The sequence below is a fragment of the Anser brachyrhynchus genome (genome assembly GCF_964034855.1).
Source record: "Anser brachyrhynchus genome assembly, chromosome: 5".
In the NCBI taxonomy this organism is placed as follows: Eukaryota; Metazoa; Chordata; class Aves; order Anseriformes; family Anatidae; genus Anser; species Anser brachyrhynchus.
This window is the reverse complement of record NC_137699.1, coordinates 39,372,058-39,388,882: the sequence shown is the minus strand read 5'-3', so window position 1 is coordinate 39,388,882 and position 16,825 is coordinate 39,372,058. Positions and strand designations below refer to the sequence as shown.

At 42.7% G+C, this 16,825-nt stretch overlaps 1 protein-coding gene across 3 annotated transcripts in view; it reads left to right on the top strand.

Moving 5' to 3' along the window:
- The first annotated feature begins 990 nt into the window (after positions 1-990).
- The window catches only part of LRP5 (LDL receptor related protein 5), a 161,716-nt gene continuing 145,881 nt past the window's right edge, over positions 991-16,825 (top strand). Inside the window, exons 1-2 of one of the 3 annotated variants that reach the window (XM_080593163.1) lie at positions 991-1,084; positions 4,190-4,308. In XM_080593163.1, coding sequence (XP_080449289.1) covers positions 4,302-4,308 — 7 coding nt within the window. In that variant the 5' untranslated portion in view covers positions 991-1,084; positions 4,190-4,301. Of the gene's footprint in view, positions 1,085-4,189; positions 4,424-16,825 lie in introns of all 3 variants that reach the window. The other 2 variants (XM_080593166.1, XM_080593167.1) reach the window with 2 other exon arrangements.

The window sequence follows — 16,825 nt, the reverse complement described above, 5'->3', positions numbered from 1 at the left end:
TCTTTCTGGTTATTCAGATTCCTTTTCTCTACCCTCCTCCTGATGCCTCTTTCATAGCCTAAGCCAAAATATTTGTCTACCACAAGTGATCAATGCCAGATTTGTTGTATGGGCAGGACTAACACAGTAAAGGATAACAAAACAGAGAAAATTGATGCTTTACTAAAAATAGACCTGCTGCAGAAGGTAGAAACTAGTTCCTCATGTCAAAGCTAAAGGATAATTAATTGAGCAATTGGGATGAATTTGGAAAATGGTTCTTGGTGAACCACATCCTTCCCGTGCTCAATGAGCAGGCAGTGTGTGTGCTCTGAGGGGGCAGGATGATACAATTAAGTGAGTGTAGCAGTGGTGAGAGGGGCTGTGTTTACAGCTGTCGTGACTAAAGCTGCCTATCATTTTGTTTTTATTGCAAGAGGTTAGAGCATTATTGCCAAAGGCATGTGGGCAGTTCTTGAGATCTTCCTTTCTGAATGAGGAGGGATCGATGTGGAGCTCGGTCTCACGTGGTGACTTGGCAGAGGGAAGGGGACATGACAAGGTTTCTGGGCCTGGCATGCCTTGAGTCTGCCCCAAACAAACTTCCTTGCCTGCTCTCTACTGTACTTTACCTGTCATGCCCACAGACTGTCACTTGCAAAGGGCTTAGGCAATGCCAAGCTTTCATTTTAGCAGGGGGGAATCCATGCTTTAGGATAACAAACGCTACTGGTCTGGCCCAGTGCTGTTGGAAGTTATTTAGACTTAATTCTGTATTCTGCACACTGGATCAAGGCCTGCAGCTTAATGCAGCTATACTACTGGATCTACTGAAGATCACTCTGTAGTTTCATCTGTTGTCCTCTAACCCATGGTCTGCGCGCCATCTGACTCAAATCTCCCAAATGGAGGATGTTTTCACCATTTTGCTACAACAGATTAGAGCAGCTGATTCCTGAGGCAGCACCTGCTGTTTAATTATAGTTAATAGATTGTTAGCTATAAGCACCACAGTTGCCAGCCTGGGGAAGAAAACTGTGCCAGAAACAAGCTGTTCATGATGCTGGGGAACTGGAGGCTGTTAGAGGACATGAGGCATGTCTGGGTGAGTCTGTTGCACTTCTCTTTGAAGAACAAAGTATTTGAGTAAGTGGGAAATGACCCAAAATGTCCTGCAACAGGACAGGTGCTATGCTACTTTTGGTGACAGTCTGCACCATTAATAAGGTCACAGATATAATGGGATGCCTCTGTGAAAAGCAGGCCCAGCCACAAGTACTGTGACCCCTGTAATCAGTCAGAAGCTCAGCAATGTCAAGCTGAAGGGGCAGAGGAAGGAAGAGCCCCGAGAAGCACTGAGATGAGCATGTTAGGCCTTGTTGACTGTGTAACACAAGCCTGTATGAGATGTCTTCTAGAAAATCATTTAGCTTTGATTCAAGAATGGCCAGTGGGGGAGAATCTGCAACTCTTTAAAGCTAGATTACAAGGTTAGTAAAGGTCCACGTTAAAAAGGTGTGCTATGTTTCTAGTCAGGATTTCAGTATGAGGCCACTTGAGCTTATTATGTTTGTGTCAGTGGTAAGAGAAGGCCCTCTTATGAAACACAGGTGTATCTAGACTATTGTCAAGTCATCTCTTAATCTTCTATTCAGCAGGCTAAAGGTAAGATATGGCCCACTGAAACCAGTGGGTGAACCACTCATCACCTGAATCAGTTATTTCCTAGTCATCAGTGACGACAAATTAGGCAGAGGTCTTTCTGCCTCAATAGTAAAGCACCTATAAATCTAATGAAAGACCTGAGTAGGTAGAAGAGAGGAACACAGACTGGTGCTCTTTCTGAGGATGAGACCAGCAAAGCTCAGCTGTGACAGTGTCCTGGTTTCTGTTTTGCCAAGCAGCATGATGTGGGCTGGCCAGCTGGTGCTATGCATAGCTGTGACTGGCTGCAAGGCATTATTTCCTGTCTGGTGGGCATGAAACGGGGAAGCTGCAGGGTTTTGAATTGTGGAGGTGTGACAGTGAATGTGGGACGTAAAGAAAAGAAACTCTCTTTCCCTGGAAAGAGGGTTGCTTCCATTCTGCGTTTTTTCAGAGCTACTTATCTTCAGATGTAGCTTTCTCTCCACTTTTGCTACTGAGCCTTTCTAAAATAGGCTATAATGTTTGTTTTGGATATTCTTGCAAGGCTTTAGAAATACCCAGAGAGGTATTAGAAATACTCAGAGGTTGTCCTCTGGGGGAAACTCTGACTCCCCTTGTGTATTGCCTGGTCCCCACTTTCCACTCTTTTGTCTTCACTAGTTTTGTTCTTGGCATCTTGAATCCTTGGGTGTCCTAGACATGCAGGCAGGAAAAAACTTAGTAAACAAATGCAGTTCTTCCTTTGTACAAAGGCAGCATTAGGCATATCTAGGCCATCCCGTATAGAATATCTAGTAATTTTGATGAATTGTCTAAATCTGTTCCTGGATCCTACATGAAGATGATTCCACAGTCTAAGTGAAGTTGTCTACAATAATGCTTAACTAACATTACAGTTACGAAATTTTATTGCACTGATTAACTGAAATTTTGCTTATAATAAATTCAGAATTTCATTTATTTTCAGGTGGAGAAAACTTAAACCATATTCTTTAATTTCAGTTTTTTATGTGTTTAAGATATTTTGCCGTATATTCCTCAAGTCTTTCCTGTGTGAGGAAAAACAAGTATGTTCTTTCTAATTTCTTGTTGTTGATTGTAATTCCTAAACCATCAATGTTACTCATTTTCCTTTAACTAGCTTGCATTTTGGGTAAGTGTGAGGCCTAGAAGAGATTAAAACTCTGCTAAGGTAGAGATGAAATCTGCAATGGTAGAAAAATACCCTAAAAGCAAGTCATACAGGACAGTTCAGTGCACTATAAGATGTCTCATGCTACTCAGTAATGAATAGGGAAAACGTTAAGGATCCTACTATACTTAATCCATATGTCTGTCTCTGCATTCAGCAATCAGTGGTTTAAAAACTTCCTGAACTGGAGGTTGCATCTGCATCATCATGTTTAATAGGCCCTGATGGGCTAATTGGTTGAAAAAGAAGTTAGACAAATTTTATGGTTAATCTTCAAAGCATCTGGTGACACTGAGTTCCTCAATTTACGTGCTATCCACACAAAAAACATATTTCCCACAGCTTGTCTCAGATGTGTTTGCCTGGCAATTTAACCACTGCTCCCTCCCTCCCCGTTAGCTCTTGCATCGTGAGAAATAGCGAATGTTCTCCATGTCCTCCTTATCACTTATGTTTGCACAGACCCGTGGCATGCTTCTTTTCTAGTACCAAATGTGTACTGCTCCTGTAGTCCTAGAATAAGATTGACCTTTTCTAGACAAATTATAACAATTGGTTTGCACTCTGGGCTCCTGTTCAGTCTGTGGTTTGGTCCAAGTCCTGACCCTTTCCTTCAGGGAAGTTAGTCCCCTTTTTGAATAGGTGGATTTTTTTTATTCTTTCTCACCTGTATCGTAGGGCTTCACACTTTTCTTTGCATCATGAAAGACACAGTTCAGTAGACACTTATCCTGCAGGTAGGGATCACTGGAATCAGTACTGTGTGTCTTCACTGAGGGCACCAAAACTCTGTATCACAAGATATGTTTAACCAACAGTTTGCTTTGTAGTTCTCTACTTCTACATTTATTTATTTATTTATTTATTTTCAGGAACAAAAAACAGAAGCTTGTCTTCATGAAGCTAGCTAAATTTAATCAACTGATTAGTGCTAGGGAATAAGAGTGCTTCTGGAAGGTTAGGTGGCATCTGGGGATTTGATTGCCTGAACTTTGAGAATTCAGGATTATTGTTTCTGCCAGAGTAGTCTGAGAACCTTTCATCCACTTTGATTGCTGTTTCCACAACAGAAAGTAATAATTAAATGCTCGGCCCCAGTCAAACTAGTCTGCCAGTTCTCGCATCTTATGTGGTATTTCACCTGAACAGTTCCATCCAGCTAAACAAATGGGGTGATCACTTAAGGGTCAAATTTTTCACCTTAAAGCTTAAGGAGAAGTGCTGGGAGATGTGATCCCTAAAGGCAAATACAAATCTAATTTTATATATTTTCATTGGAAATTCATGATTTCTTGAAGTCTTAGGGAGGCTGTAATGTTGAAAATTGAGTTAAGTTGCATATGATTCGCTTAAATCCCTGTTTGCTGCCAGGAGCCAGTGCCTTGGAGCTTGAGCTGCTGTTTGGAGAGCTGGATGTTAACCTGCCGCCTTCTGCCAACCTCGGGCTCGGTGTCACAGTGCTGCACCGAGCCACCAGAGGGAGATGGAGGGTAAATTTCTCGGAGGACCTGGGTTTGGCTCTCCAGCGTCTCTGCAACCTTTCCAGGTGCTGCTGTACCCTGAGGATGGCCACCGTTGACCAGAAAGGCACAGGTTTTGCTGCAGGTATTGCATGTGTGCACGCCTGTATGTGCTGGGTAAGGTTATAAAGCTGGATGAGCTAAAACTACTGCAGTTACAAAAGGTATCCAGCACAGGCTATTGCCATCTCTTACCTCTCTTCCTAATGTGGCCTGATTTAATGGCATTGACTGTGATTAAATAACCTTTGGTGCTTTGTAGAAGTGAGTTCTTGCAGCTGAAAAAAGCTGCATAGCAGTCATTCAGAGAAGCAAAACAGCTTCTTCTTTCGCCTTTTCCTTCCTGTAAATGGTGTGTGTGTTTTATCACTCGCTCTTACATGCATACTTCTAAAATATCGATTTCAAAAGCTGGAAGGCGGCTGTCTCAGCTCTGTCCCAAATGTTGTAAGGATGGCTCTGCAGGGTTTTAGTGGGACCAAAGTGACCTGCAGGTTTAACTGTTATGGGCTGCTCTGGAGGATGGAAGTGCCAGCATTCTGTACAGGACACTTCATAGACAGTGGTTGGAACAACACGACATATATTTTATGGGATTTTACAAGGTTTTGAAAAGGAGGTTTCTCACTGGGTAGTTCATGAGGGTAATGAAAAAATCACAAGGTCTGCTGTGATTACAGTTTGGAGCAACCAAACCTTTGTCATTTATAGAAGTTGTGACTATTCCTTGCCCTGTTCTATAACTTCTTTCCTGCAGAGAAGTGTCCTGCATGCTCTCTTTAAAATAAAGCAGCAGCTGCTCCTGCCTTTCTGCAATGCCACAAATCTCCTGCTGAAACGGGGTGAGATGCTGCAGTTTCCTGCACAAATTAACCACAGACTTCAGCTGCTGAAGTAATTGCCTGTGGGAAGGGGACAGCATGTAATTTGAGAAAGGATTTTTGCCTTCCCTACTGTGTGTAGTAGAAACCTGCTTGGTACATATGCCTGGTGCTGGGAAATCAGGAGGGCTGGGGAATATGGCTGCACCTGTATTCTGTAAATGTGTCCACATCATCCTTATGCAGGCTTGCTCATTTTGTCACTTCTTTCACCTCGGTCATATCTGGAGGGTGCTGCAGTACTAAACCTTTATTCTGAGCTCTTTGCAGTCCCTCAACATTCTGTTTCAGTAATATTACATGTCTGGTTTAATTGAAATAAATGCTATATTTATAAAAATAATGAAAGGGCTTTGTTCCTTCTCCTCATACTACTAATTCTACATATCTGACCTCAGGAAAGTTACTGGGAATCTTCTGTAGAGCACAGCTGGGTGCTGGTGATGATATAAGTAGGGAGATGTGAAAAACATACAGTGGCCCTACCTCTATATTAAGGGTAATATAATTATGTGTAACACAGGAAATCACAGGCCAAATGTTGACCACTGTATCCTATGTAGATTTTGCTGAGATTGGCTTTGATTGTCAGCTGGTGGCCAGAAACGAGCTCTGACTCAGTTGTTCTCTAAGGCCACCCACCTGGTGGTTCAGAGGCACTGGAGTAGGCAGATTGCTTGTGGCTGCAGCAAATGCTCCAGCCAGAGGTCAAGTGAGCAGGAGATGGCATTTCCCTGCCCATGCAAAATGGGTTGTCCTGATCCCATCTTATTGGTAGATTTGTTTTAGCTCAGAAATGAGCTGGCTCCATGCGCTGTGGTATTAAAACTTCATATATAGTTATGCACACCCTCATATCGGAGAAGTCTAAGTATCAGATTTTGATGTTAGTCATGAAAATCAGTTGGGAGGGATAGGTAGGAGGAAGTATTCACAAACTATTACTCCGGGGACTTCTGCTAACAGGCTCAGCAACCCACTGCACTGAATTGGCTGAGAACCCCTGTGGGAGGTGAACTTTGAGGTGCTTGCAGATGGGGCTGGGGTGGCCTTACCTGCTCAAAATATGGCTGTGAGTACAAGTTCTAGCAAGTCCCACGGACACTGGTATTTGCTGCTATGGCCTCTAGGTACTCCGGTGAGAATGACCTTTGTGGGATACAGGAGTGATTTGCTGATCATCAGGAGTAAGGAGGGTGTGGCAGGGGAGGGATTGTTCCATACACAATCTCTCATATGCTTTCTCTGACTCCTGTAAACCACAGAAATCCCAACAGGCTTCTGGCTGGAGGGAGAAAGAGGCAAGGTAAACCTTCAGTCTGACCTATACAGTGGTCCTTATGATGTACTTGGATGGAGAGACAGAGTCAATGAATCCCTAGAGAGGAAAAGGCAAAGGCCTAGCTGATGCCTCTGAAAAGAGATGTGGTGGTAGGTTTTTTTTTCCTCCTTTGACCCAAATCACTGAAGCCATTTTCAAAGCAGACCAGAAAGGATGGGGTTCCTTACACACCTTCAGGCTTGTTTAGTCACAGATGAGGCCCTTGTGTCTAAGCCACCAGTTTCTGTGCATTGAATCCGCATTGTCTACAGAGGTGACAATAGAACTAACATTTCCTTTGTGACATGACCTTTAAAGTAAGGGGAAGAAATGTCAGCCTTTTTGTAGTCTTTCCAGCTTAGCAGGTGAGATGGACAGGACCGCCAAATTTTGCTGTAGGTGGAGCAAAAGGAGAAATCCTGGAGGCCTGCTTCTATTTGTGTGCTCATCTTCTCCAGGAACGCAGTTGGTCTAGCATGCTGCCCATGCAGCAATGCTGCTGGGCTGAGAAGGAGAGCAAGGTAGGGGTTAAAATGCAGGAAAACTTGTTCTTTGGCTGTCAGGCTGACAGAAAGCTTGTCTTTCTAAGCCACAAGAATTCCACTGTTAAGGAAGTTAGTACCTGAAGCTAGCTTGCAGGAGAGCAAGCCTTGAGATAGTCTTAGTACATCGTAGTTATTAAAGTAGTGTCCTCAGTAAAGAAAGGTTTTGTGGGAGAAGAGCCTTCCTTTTGACCCTCCTTTGCTTGGCCTTGTTTTCACATTCTCCCTCAGTTCTTTTTATAATGTTAGAACAAATTTTGATAACTTATGTTGCTGGCCTGGAGCTCAGAAAACTGGAGAAAAAATTGTCAGGAAAGAAAGTATAGTGCCAGTGCTTCCCCCTGCCTGGTCACCGCTCCTTTTCCCTAGCTCTGGCTGCCGGTAGCTCAGGTTGCTCTTGAAATAGAGATTGCTGGGTAGAAGGAGAATTGAGCAGCAAAAAGACAGGCAGGACCTCAGCATTGCAGGAACTAATATTTTCTGGGAAGGAAAAAAAAAAAAAGAAATCCCTAAGCAGCTCTGAAAGTCACCACATTACAAGAGGGTGCATTGAAATGTGCTGCTGGTGCCTGAAATCACTCAGTATGTCTTGGCTATGTCAATGGCTTGCACATGGTTGTTTTTTTCCTTTGAGTAGCAAAAATTGCAGATGATAGATTTTTGGGGTTGGTAGAGTGTTTCAAATCAATTTGTGTTGTCCCAGGTTCCTCAGAGTGCAGTCCTCCAAAATGAATTAAATTGTTTTTGTGCCAGCAAAGGCCGTGTCACGACTTGACTTTCATAGCCAAACTGGAGGGGTAAAATTCTCGCCAGCCTTCTGTTCAGTAGGTACGCAGCACTTTCTTCTGTACTGAAACCTAAACGCAATCACCCAGACTTCTCCAGTTTGCAAAACTGGACCTGAAATAACACATGCCCAGACCTTCTCTCCGAATTTTGCCATAATAGTTTCTGTCAGAAAATTGGATTAGAAGTGAAACAGAGGAGAGCTGTTCATCACCTGCCTGTTTTAATCAGGATTCTACCTGGTGAGAAGTTGTAGTGAGGTTCAGTCAGATTCTTGTTGCTCTGCAGTGATTTTCCTATCTCTACTTCAAACCACCCTCTGTGGTGTTTTTTTTAGAGAAGGAAGAATGTACTGCTCTGCTCCACAGAAGCTACTTATAGCAATGTTCATGGTGCTGGAGGGATGTCAGCTTTCCTAAGCTGTGGGGCAGGGGGTAAGCAGGGATTCAAGATAAGAATAGCACATGAAATCTTAAATTTGACAGGCCTGTCAGAGAGGAAATTACAGCTTGGAGGAGGAAAAGTGGTTGTCTTTTTGAATTTTCTGTAGTAAATATAAAGTCTGGGGGTTTTGGCGGTGAGGAGGCAGTTCCACCAGGAATGTGTAAGGCTTTGTTTGGGACATGCCTGCCACAGCTGTTTTCCATTATAAGAGAGCAAGAGGAGGACTTGGTGACAAGGAACACTCTATGCTGTGGTAGAGCTGGTGTAAAAGGCAGGCTAAAGGTTAGAGGCTGGAAGATGCTGGAAATCGCTTAGACAGCCCAGGTGGTACTTGAATGAGCTTGGCATAGGGTTGCCCTTTCCTCCCCTTCTCCACTGAAACAATAAATTGCTGACCTCACCTGGCAGTAACTGCAGTGCAGTTTCCAGCTGTGCCAGGGGCCGGACTGTTGTCTCTTTATGGTCTGTGTTTAAGAATATTTTGCTTGCTTTTTAAATTATATTTTAAATTCTGTTCTCAAGCCAGCTTGAACGCGTACTGTGGAAGAAATAGTGGTATTTATGGCTGCTATGCTGAGTTTCTGCAAAGATTTACGCCACAGGGAGTGGAGGGCAGAAGGGGGGATGAGAGGTGTGGAGAAGAGCTTTGTAGCTCCGATCTAGAAATGTGCCGGTGCACATACATGCACTATCACAGGCTGTTCAAAGGTCAAGAGTTGTTCTGGCCTCATCTTTGAGGCAATTCAGTGTGTCACCCCAGTGTTGGAACAAAGCTGTCCAGAAACATTGAGACACCCCTTACCAGCCGGTTGTGCAGAAGAGTCCTACGCAGGGGACAGAAGCTCCGTTTGTCACCACCTGTGCGGCTGCTTCTCTGGAGATCAGCCTGCGGTTGTGCCACCTTCTGTGAGCCATCCTCTCCTCAGCAGACTTGGGCTGACTTAGTCTGTTGGCCAGACCTTCCCCAAGGGAAGAGGAGATGCTTCCAAATAGTGTGAGCGTTAGTGAAGTGGGGCCAGGTATTCCGGTGCTGTGAACACCCAGCAACTAGGCCTGAGTTTCTGAAGTGCCACCCTCGGGCCCAGTCTTTCTGTCCTTAGCACCCTGAGATGTTTAAGAAATCCAGCCTTTTATTTCAATGCTTATATGATTGCCAGTCTACATACCTGGCCTTGCATTGTGTGTGTGTAAGATATTGGGATATTTCACTTTACTCATCCTGGTTGCCCTCCTATTTTAAGGGAGGGAGGTGAATGAATTTTTGCTTGTCCTTTAAGTAAGACTCAGCACTGATGATGTCCCACCTTACAGGAATACCAACTTACTAATGAGTTTGGTCTTTGAATTCAGGGCTGTTTGTTTCCCACCTATTCCAGCCTGGGTTGTGCCCAGAATTTTTAAACTCTTTCAGAGTCCTTTCGGATTCTTTCTTAAAGAGCAAATAAATGAGAGTTCATCTCATTTATGAGGGAAATAAGAATGTTAGAACCAAAAGCTGGCCTGTTCCCTGTGGACATGTTATTGTGATAACGGGCAGCTGATGACTAACCCAGGGCAGTGCCAGAAAGCCAGCATGATGACCACCACTCCTACCAGGGCTCTGGTGTTGGCTTCTTACAGTGACATCACGGTGCTAGGAGCTCAGGCCAGGGACAGTCATGGAGCCAAAGAAAATATTTAAGCAAGGGCTGATGAGCACAGACTGCGTCTCTAACGTCATGTGTTTCTTGGAAATTTGAGTGCTAATGGCTTAAGCTTTTTCACTTCTGCTATAACAACAAAGTCAACAGCTCAGACAACCTCCTTCCCTCAATCTTTTCCCCTATCTCTTCTCCTCCAACTTATTTTTTATTTTTTTTTATTTTTCCTCATGGGCCATGAATAATGATTATTAATCACTTAGAAGGCTTGAAAATAGCAGGGAGGTATGGAAACAAGGATTCAACCTCTCCCATCCAGATAGCATGGGCTGGAACACAGAGAAAGCAACGGGCTTTGTGTCCTTGCTCCTGGCGAAGTCAGGACAAAGATGATATGCTGGTCAAGTTGCCCAAGGAGAGGGTATCAATAAGGCATCGATGAATTTCGGAAGGATAGGCTGATTGTTATTTCTCTGTCTTTGTTCTTTTTGGCCCCTCAGACAGGTTACAGAACTAGAACAGGTCTGGCTCCTGCTTCCCAGTCAGCTGAAATTCCACGGGATGTGGCTTCTCTGCTTTTCCTCTCCAGTCCTCCAGAGATGAGACTTTCATACTCCAAATACAACCACTTCAGAGAGGAGGCACAGGCAGACTTCCCCACACCCATTCTCTCCAAACAAGCAATGTGAGTGCTCCCCCTTTGACCAAGTAGCAATACAAAGTGCATTCCACAGCTTCTTGCTGAAATTCACTGCCATAGGTTTAGCTACCACTTGCCTTCTTTTAATTGCAATTATTCAAAGACATAGCTTTTAGTTCAAGTAGGAGGAGTTCTGGTATTTTATACTAAGTAGAGTCATGGTCAGATTTTAGCCTGCAGTTTTTGGAGGCTTGAAAGACCTTTTTTTTTTTTTTTTTCCAAAGCCAAGCTGCTTAATAACCTGTTGCAGCCTATACTTACTAATGGTCTCAGACACAGAGCTATTGCCCCTGTATAGATTTCTTTTTCTTTCCGCTGGCATGCCTTCTTGAGGTTAGTCTTTTAGTCTTGGCAGATAAAGTGCGAGCTCCTTGTTTGCAAGTAGCTGCTTTATACTTTCCACTTTGGCTTTTTATTGCCCAGTTGCTAAGGGGCCTTTATTCCTGTTGTGTTTTCCCTTTATTTTCCATTTGGTTTCGGGTAGTTTCAGAATTTATAGTGTCTTCTCACAATAATAACAGATGTCAGCATGGCTTGTCTTATGTCATCGACTGTGTAGACCAAAACAGGATTGACCACCGTTGAACTGGGCTTCTGCATATGAGCTGGCAGTGCATCCTAAAAGTCCTTTGGGACTTGAAGGTAAAGATGTGATTTTAACGTGAAGAATCTCTTGCTTTCCTCACTGATGAATTGATGGAAGCTGGTGTAGGTGTCATGTAGTGTTCTTTACCTATGGACTTGAAAACATTTCAGAGGAAAGCAGGATTCTTCCCCCTTTTATAGGTGGTTAAAGCAAAGCACACGGTAAAGGTATTCATCAGATCAGATGGTGAACTTGAGAATACAACCCAGCACCTCAGACCACGCCCTCTTCATTAGGTGATGTTGCCTCTATTTTCATTCCATTGCTGTCCAAATCTGACTGCTGGTGTCAGGAGACACAGGGAAAAGTGTGTGCAGTGGCTGGATAGGCATCTTGTTATCCCATGAAACCACAGAGCAGCATCAGCCCTTTGCAGTGTGGCAGAGCCCTTCCTAATGCTGTGACTTCTCTTTTTAATGATGTCTGAGATTACTAAAGTAAAGCAGCTCAACAGCTTTATCTACTTCTTTTCTCTTTTTTTTTTTCCCTTCTTGGTGAGTATTCAATTTTTTTTCAGCCTGGGAAAGAGAGAAGCTAGTCAATTTGTACTTCTGTTCATTAGCACTGGTTTACCCCTTTGTGCTACTGGGCATCCTAGTAAACTAATGTAATTCTTTTGTAAGGAATTGTTAAAATCAGGGTGAAAAAGGGACCGCAAGTGGTCATCTGGCCCATGCCCCGGCCTCAGGAGAGAACTGACTGTGTGCAATAAATCTGAGAAGTGTTTGTCTTACTGGATTGCTTAAAACCTCTGGCAGGGCTGATTCCTCACTCTCCATTAGCATCTATTCCAGCTAACCTTATTATAATAATATTTTTCCTCACTTCTAACCCGGACCTCCCTTGCTGTGATTTGAGCTTCTTGACCTGTTTACCAAGGGCGTAGATTTTTTTCTTTTCTCTTTACAGAAGCTAATACTCTTCTCACTTTTCTCAGTCCTCTTTCCTATAGACCAGCCAATCCTGATGACTATTGCAGCTACTGATGCCATTTTCCAATGAATATCACAGCTACCCTGTAGCATTTTTATCCAACCCATATTTTTCTGGTTAGTTTTTGAGGTCATGTGAAACAGTGCTAAAGCCCTTAGCAGAGTTAAAGTATGTGGTTTCCTGTGCTTGTCATCTGTCTGTATCATAAAAAGAAATTTAAACACGCTTCAAGTGATTCGTTTGTGACAGATGTGTGCTGGATGTTACTTATCTGATGATTTACCTGGTGGGTGCTTCCAAATGGTTTGTCTGTGTTTGGTTTCTGTTGGAATTGAAGTTGAACTAAGCAAGTCATGCTTCTGAGTCCTCTCTTTCCCTTTTCAAATATGAATACTGTCTTTGCATTCAAAATGTGTGGATGACTCTTCTGTCTTCCAGAAACTTTCCAGTCCTGCACAAGCTGTCAGAGATCACCTGTGATGGCTCTGAAGGTTCTCCTAAATTTCCTAGTATTAATATCATCCAACTAAAAACGATGTATCAAGTCTATTCTGTTCTTCCTGAATTCTATCCTGAGGTTTTCCCATATATTTCTATTAATTATGTCAACTGCCTGATCTATAGTGGTTTTTAATAGATACTGAAGCAAAAAATCATTATGCCTGCTTCATGACATCCAACAAGAGACTTCATTGCCTTGTAGTAAATAAATTCCTCACTGGTTTTCCTTTCTCTGTTATTCTAACAAGGCAAGCTTTGTCATCTTTCTTCTCCATGCTAGTTGTATTTCCCTTTCTGCCATGGCCTCCCTGATTATCTCTGTATACCTGTACTGTTGTTTTATATCTACAGGCTTCTTCTCTGTGGGGAGGGCTGCTGAAGAAGTCATGATTTGGTCTCTTTGTCCATGCAACTTCTACACTAGGGCAGTTTGTGTCTTAGGTACCCTTTCTTTAAGGATTGGAGACTCGTATGAGCTTCTTTCCCATGGGATCTGTCCTCTGAACTCTGTTCATCTAATTCCATGTTCCTTGCAACAGCTTAATCTGTTTTTCTCACTCTTTCTTAAGGCTCTGAGGCTTTATTGCTTGGTCACTCTCAACCAGCTTGCTTTCCTGCTTTGCTGTTTCAGTGTGTTTCAACAAATAGGGAGGACTTCAATCCTCTGTGTGGTTTCTCAAGATCTTGCATCCACAGTGTTTCTCCTCACGTATGGCTGAGGAACTTGTGGAACAGCCCATGCTCTGCGATATTCCTGTCTCTCTAGTCCCTTACTTCCCCTGGAAATTAAAAGTATTTTTATAATGAAAATTGCCATATTTCAGTTTGGCTGGAGTTTTATAACTTGGTTTCTAAACAGTTTTCTTATGGCCTGAATTTATACCAGGTGTAAATTACACCTCTGTCAGGTTTTGTTCTTGATTTACCAGCCACATTGAGGAATTTAGATGCTTGCTTTACAAAATCCCTTAGGGAACACAGCAGCAAGGAAAACCCAGAAATGCTGGAGAGGTGAAAACCAGTAAATCAGAGCTAACTTTAAGACTGGCCTGTTTCTGCAGCGAAGTCAAACAGTAAACTGAAGATAGAGCTGGTGGAAATTTCTTGTAAAGACACCATTTTTTTCTCTGGAGTGAAGAAGTCCAAGATGTTAACACTATCATGTCCTGCTCTTTGGCAGAGTGCTCTGATGTGTTGACTTAAGCAATTGTTCTGATCTCATAGACATCCAAGTAATGAAACCCTAATACTTAACACTTCTGTTTCCTAAGCTGAATGTCATAAGTTCTTTGTTTTAATTGATGATGTTTTGCTGATACTTCATTAGTACAAGTATTAGCTTTCAAATAAATTATTGTGCAGAAGTTCTGAACTCCTGAATGGTGCCTCAGCACCACATTCCTGTGCCTCTGTATGTGGTGGACTGTATCAAAATGCACGTCTGTTATGTATTTGTACGGTGCAAATATTGTTTGTTTAATGCATGATCTCAGCATCAGAGAAATATCGGTGAACGTGAGCAGTGAAGAGTCCAGAATCATTAATGATTTAAAAAACAAAACAAAAAAACCAGCACCACCCTGCTTTCCAACAGTGAAAGGTGCTACAAAAATCGTAGGTATTAGTTGGATTACCCGGAGCTGCGGTGTGGCTGGTGATGCTCACCAATGCTGCCATCTACGGGAAGTTATTCACCATTGCCGACCTTCAGGCACGTTTCACGCTGTTGAACCACCACAGAAATAACTTCATTTTTCTGTACAGAGTTTCAGTCAACTGACTTGCCACATAGCAAACTCAGTGTAGGCATATTATAGGTTCTTATATTTACAAAGTGCTAAGAGGATGATGTTCAAGAGAATACTAAATGTAGGAAATTTGCATGTGTATGTATTGATGCCTGCATAAATCTTACAGAAATATTATAGGAAATCAGGACTCTTCTCACATTTACACCTGTCTGCAGCTTTTCCTTTACACGTCACCTTCCTTTTCCTCCCTTACCTTCCACCTCCTTTCTTTGGCAGCCAACAGGAGCACTTGGTGCGATCCCAGCAAGAACCACTCCAAGTGCTGTCAGCAGGCAGCTAGCACGTAGAGTTCACGTAACATTGCATTTGGGACCAGTTTCAACATCCACCATTTTAATATCTAAATAGTCATGGCACTGAGCCATATCGTGGGGCCTTTCCCACTGCATACAAGAAAGATTCGCATCTTGCCAGGACAAAGCAAGTCTTGCCTGGCATCTTAACCGCCCACAAAAATTAGTCAGACAGTAACTAGTCGAGCATGGCTTCACCCCTGCTTACAACACTTTTTATCTTAAGCAGCTTTGAAAAGTCAAAGAGTTTTCTTTTTACGTGCTGAAAATGTCAAAGAAATGACCTTTGTGACCTTAGCTGTAACTTAGTTAAGGGAGCATCTTACCAGCAGTTTGTTCTGATACTATTTCTACATCTTCTAATCCTACACTACTTGACTTGGTGATGCTTTTAATGATTGGAGGTGAGTTTTGTCTTTTAAGGTGTGAATGAATATGACAGGCATGTACTAGTGCTAACAGATCATGGTGTTTTGCAATGTTTCCTCTCTACACCCAAGTGCTTGCTGAAAGGGTAATCACACTACAAATGTAGCACATTCTGTGGCCTGTCACACACATTGTAGCAGCTTATTTTTATAGTATTATTTTATAATATTTATAGTATTATTTTAGATGTGAGTATCAACCACAGTTGTTTGGGGGTAAAATGAGGCAGGGCTTGGCTGTTGTATGAATAAATGCTATGGCTCTGAAGACAGATGGATGCCAGATTTACCTCTTCTCCTACGAGAACTGTGGGCTATTCAGCAGCTCAAGTATGACTGCGTGGAGCTTCGGTTTGCAACCACTGACTGTAATCTGCCAGCTGTAGCAAACCTATGGTGCATAGAGAAAAGAAGGCAAATACACCAACCTAAGTTTGCAGTGAATTGAATATTGTGGTGAAAAGCCAGTTACCATGGGTGGGCAGATGGGAGATGTGGAGTGATCATTTATAGACATCAATTACTGCGTAATGCTTTTCTTCAAACGATGAGATTAGCGGGGCTTCAGGATCCTTCAGAAGAACCTTTCCTTGCTCTGCTTGGTACAAGACTCCTGTGTAGTGCAGAGATGCTTGGAGCAGTGTAGAAGCATGTAAAGATGCCACGCTAAATCACAACACTTCTCTCTGACCCTTTTAGGATCTGTTCTTACATTCTCACTATCTCAAGCCCAGCTCTTTCCAGTCAATGCTGCATTTGGAGAAGGCATCTCAGGTTACCCTTTATCTTATGTCATGACTGGAGCTAAGACACTCCTTGAAAAGTTCCCGTGTGAATATAGCACTGGAGTGAGACCGAAGAAACCTGCCGCTGGCTGTTGTAGTAAGGCCTCAGGTGCTACCTTGTGTTAATGGCTGTGCAAACTTAATGTTTTAGGTCCCTGCAAGCACTGGAAAAAGGGAGATGCTTAGCTATATGAATGGACCTACTTGGTTGGTTATGCGGATGCAGCATAGGCTACATTTAATGACCTTGCAGTCTGGATCAGGCAGAACATATTATGTTCAACCTCTTACCTGAATTTCTTAAAAAAAAAAAAAAAAAAAAGTTTCATTTGGGGATTTTCATAGTGCTACTTCAATACTTATTTCTGTGCTGACTCCTTTAATTTTTGCTGTCACTTTAGATTTCCACTGAAATATTGGAGTTGCTTGTAAAAAAAAAAAAAAAAAGTCTTCCACAAGGAATATAGGGCAAAAAAAATTGCAGCTGACTTTGTGTCTCTCCAGGCAGAATCATTCTCCTTTCACAGTTCCCTTATTTTCTGCTAAAGGGATAATATTTCCTCACTTTGATACAGAACTTTGGTGACCAATAATGAGATGTAAAGTGCAGCTCAAATAGTTTTACAACTGGCTTTGCAAAGGTAGCTGACATGGAAGTTCTAAACAGCAACTCTTGCTTGTACAGCGCAGAGAAATGTGATGACTGCTGGTCTGGTAGCTGTAGCAGGGAGTTTAGTTGTGACCAGAAAAGTATTCAGAGTCCAAGAATCACCACC